This window comes from Montipora capricornis, chromosome 12 (genome assembly GCF_036669925.1).
Source record: "Montipora capricornis isolate CH-2021 chromosome 12, ASM3666992v2, whole genome shotgun sequence".
Classification (NCBI taxonomy): Eukaryota; Metazoa; Cnidaria; class Anthozoa; order Scleractinia; family Acroporidae; genus Montipora; species Montipora capricornis.
In genome coordinates this window covers 4,587,168-4,589,667 of record NC_090894.1, presented here as the reverse complement: position 1 = coordinate 4,589,667, position 2,500 = coordinate 4,587,168, and the positions used below count along the sequence as shown (strand labels likewise).

Sequence of the window (2,500 nt, the reverse complement as noted above, 5' to 3'; positions counted from 1 at the left end):
TGGATCATAACTGCCGTCACTTCTGCACTTGGGAACAAACTCACCCAGAAGACCAGTGGACATCTTTTGACGGGCTTGGCATGGAGTAAGACCTGATATAAATTAACTAAACTCGATTAATTGGCCAGTACTGTTGTCTACAGGAAGAACAACAATAGAAATAACTCAAAGGCAGGCAACAGCAAACCCAATATTAAACCATGGACTGCTTGGCAAGTGCTCCCACAACATTGAAAACAAAACCCGATCCTCAGACTTTTCTTGCTGAGGAACCCAAAAGAAACGTCTGCGCAGACCAGTTAAAATCCTAGCCGAGAAATCACCCAAGAGTCATCAAATAACTTACAAGAAGGTACGTACGACTTTTCAATCTTGTCAAATAAGGAAAAAAAGGAAAGGAACTTTTATATTGAAGTGTTTAGTCTTCTAGTGCCGGAGCACTAATTTGGGACACTGTAAACTGAAATCAACAAATAAACGCACAAATCAAATGTCGGTTTTTGAGGAAAGAGGAAAATCAGAGTACCTGGAGAAAAGACTCTCAGAGCAGAGTAGAGAACCAACAAACTCAGCCCAGATTGGTGTGAGGCGAATACTCTCACCACTACGCCAGCCCGGCAACCCCAATGGGACATGAATGAGTCCACACACTTTTCCTTGTTAGCAAAGAGCTCCCCTCAGCACCCTTCTTCCTTGGAAATTTCGAAGAGATCGCTTTTAAAAATTCGACTTTAAAATAATACAATATCAAGCTATGTACCTTGAGTGCAGTTGACAACATTTCCCTGCTCATCTCGGAATTCAACCTTGCACATGTTACATGGATCAGAGAAGCAGGTGGCTGATGGGTAAGCCGGGCAACTGGCGAACTGACACATGTGTAGGCATAGTAAGAAAGGTTTGCCATATGGACAGGCTGAAATGCACAGACACACTCGTTAATTACTGTATATAAACTTAATAATGGAAGCCAACCACTAGAGAACAAGCAAACGTGAAATTTGAACCTCCACAATAAGATCAGGCCACTAATCAGTTTCCACGAAAATGAACGTGTAATTCAGACAACAGTTTGCCCTGGAAATTGGATGGTTCGCATAAGTCATGCAAATTTTTCTAACACATGCACTTCAATTATACATTATTTTATTTTGTTCTATTAACATTTGGCCAAATAAGTCGCTAGTGATGCAATTAAATCATAATTTTAACCAAGATTATAGCCTTAGTAATGCATGCTACAAACACTGAGAATGAGGATTTTGGGTATACAGTATATATTTGGACTTTTTACATCGGGTATACGGTATATTGCAGCTTAAATATGGGTATTCGGTATATCACTTTCTTTGAATTTCAGGTATACAGTATACAATGCTTTCATTTATTTTGGGTATATTTGGATGAATTTTGGGTATTTTGGCAAATTTTTTTCGGGTATAAATGGTAACCCACTTACCCCCCCCCCCCCCCCCTTCCCCCTGGCCGACCCTGTGGTGTCAAGCAAGGTAACAATTCCGATATTCAAAATGCTGTATTTTCGAAATGAAAGACGTCATGGAACTCCAAACTCGAAAAAAGATTTATTTCTAGGTCATCTTCAACCTCCGAAAGATAAAATTCAAAATTCCCCTCAGTTCTGATTTTAGAATTTGATGACATCACTGTGAAAACCATCTAAAAGGACCTTCTTCGTCCCACCCCATCCCCCAATAACAACAACAACAATGATAATAAAGACTTAAAGCTTTGCAAACATGCAAAAGCTAATCCGGCAGAAAATTAAATCTCTTCAGACAATTGGTTCAAAAGAACCAAAGGTAATTAACGAAAGAAACATGGTTTGACAAACAAACAATCACTTGAAAAAATGAAAAACTTGAACCAGAAAAAGTATAAAGACATACTCGTGAAAGATGGTTCCTGGCAGATTTTGCCACATCCTTGAACATCACAACACTTCTGCATTCCTGTGCAATTTGCGTCGTCACTACAGTTTCCACTTGGACATGATACCATGGGCTCCTTGCTGATCGGACAGAAGCCATCTTTCAGCTTGGAGGACACTGATCGAGCTGGACATTTAAGTACATTCAGACAAGATTATGACAAAGCTTACTCATAGGACCCATCATCAAAGAGCATATTATACTAACTCATATTCAAATAATAATTTGAGGGGTAGGGTAATAAAGGCATCAATTGAATTATAAGATACAATATTAACGAAAGAGATATATTAAATGAGGAGTTCCTTAATTTCTGATCTTGTTCCACCAGTGTCCAAGGGACTTTAATAATGACCTAGATTGTAGTGTACATACTTGGATGTACATGCCTGGTAAGTAAGATTAATTTTCCTAGAAGAGAAGTCATCATCAGCAAGCTAAAAAAGGGTAAGGGGCCCTGTTTGTGATTTTTTAGATCAGTTCTCACACAACAGCAAACTGACTCCTTACAAAGCATACAGAAATGTATGAGAAATGTACTAAATGACTGT

General features: G+C 38.8%; 1 protein-coding gene across 5 annotated transcripts in view; it reads right to left on the bottom strand.

Annotated features, from left to right (window-relative positions):
* The window catches only part of LOC138026919 (thyroglobulin-like), a 40,617-nt gene that overhangs the window by 19,752 nt on the left and 18,365 nt on the right, over positions 1–2,500 (bottom strand). For all 5 annotated transcript variants that reach the window (XM_068874379.1, XM_068874381.1, XM_068874382.1 and 2 more), the window contains 3 exons: positions 1,908–2,075; positions 761–916; positions 1–92 (listed from right to left, as the gene is read on the bottom strand). The exon at positions 1–92 is cut by the window's left edge and continues 112 nt beyond it. In XM_068874379.1, coding sequence (XP_068730480.1) covers positions 1–92; positions 761–916; positions 1,908–2,075 — 416 coding nt within the window. The remainder of the gene's footprint in view (positions 93–760; positions 917–1,907; positions 2,076–2,500) is intronic.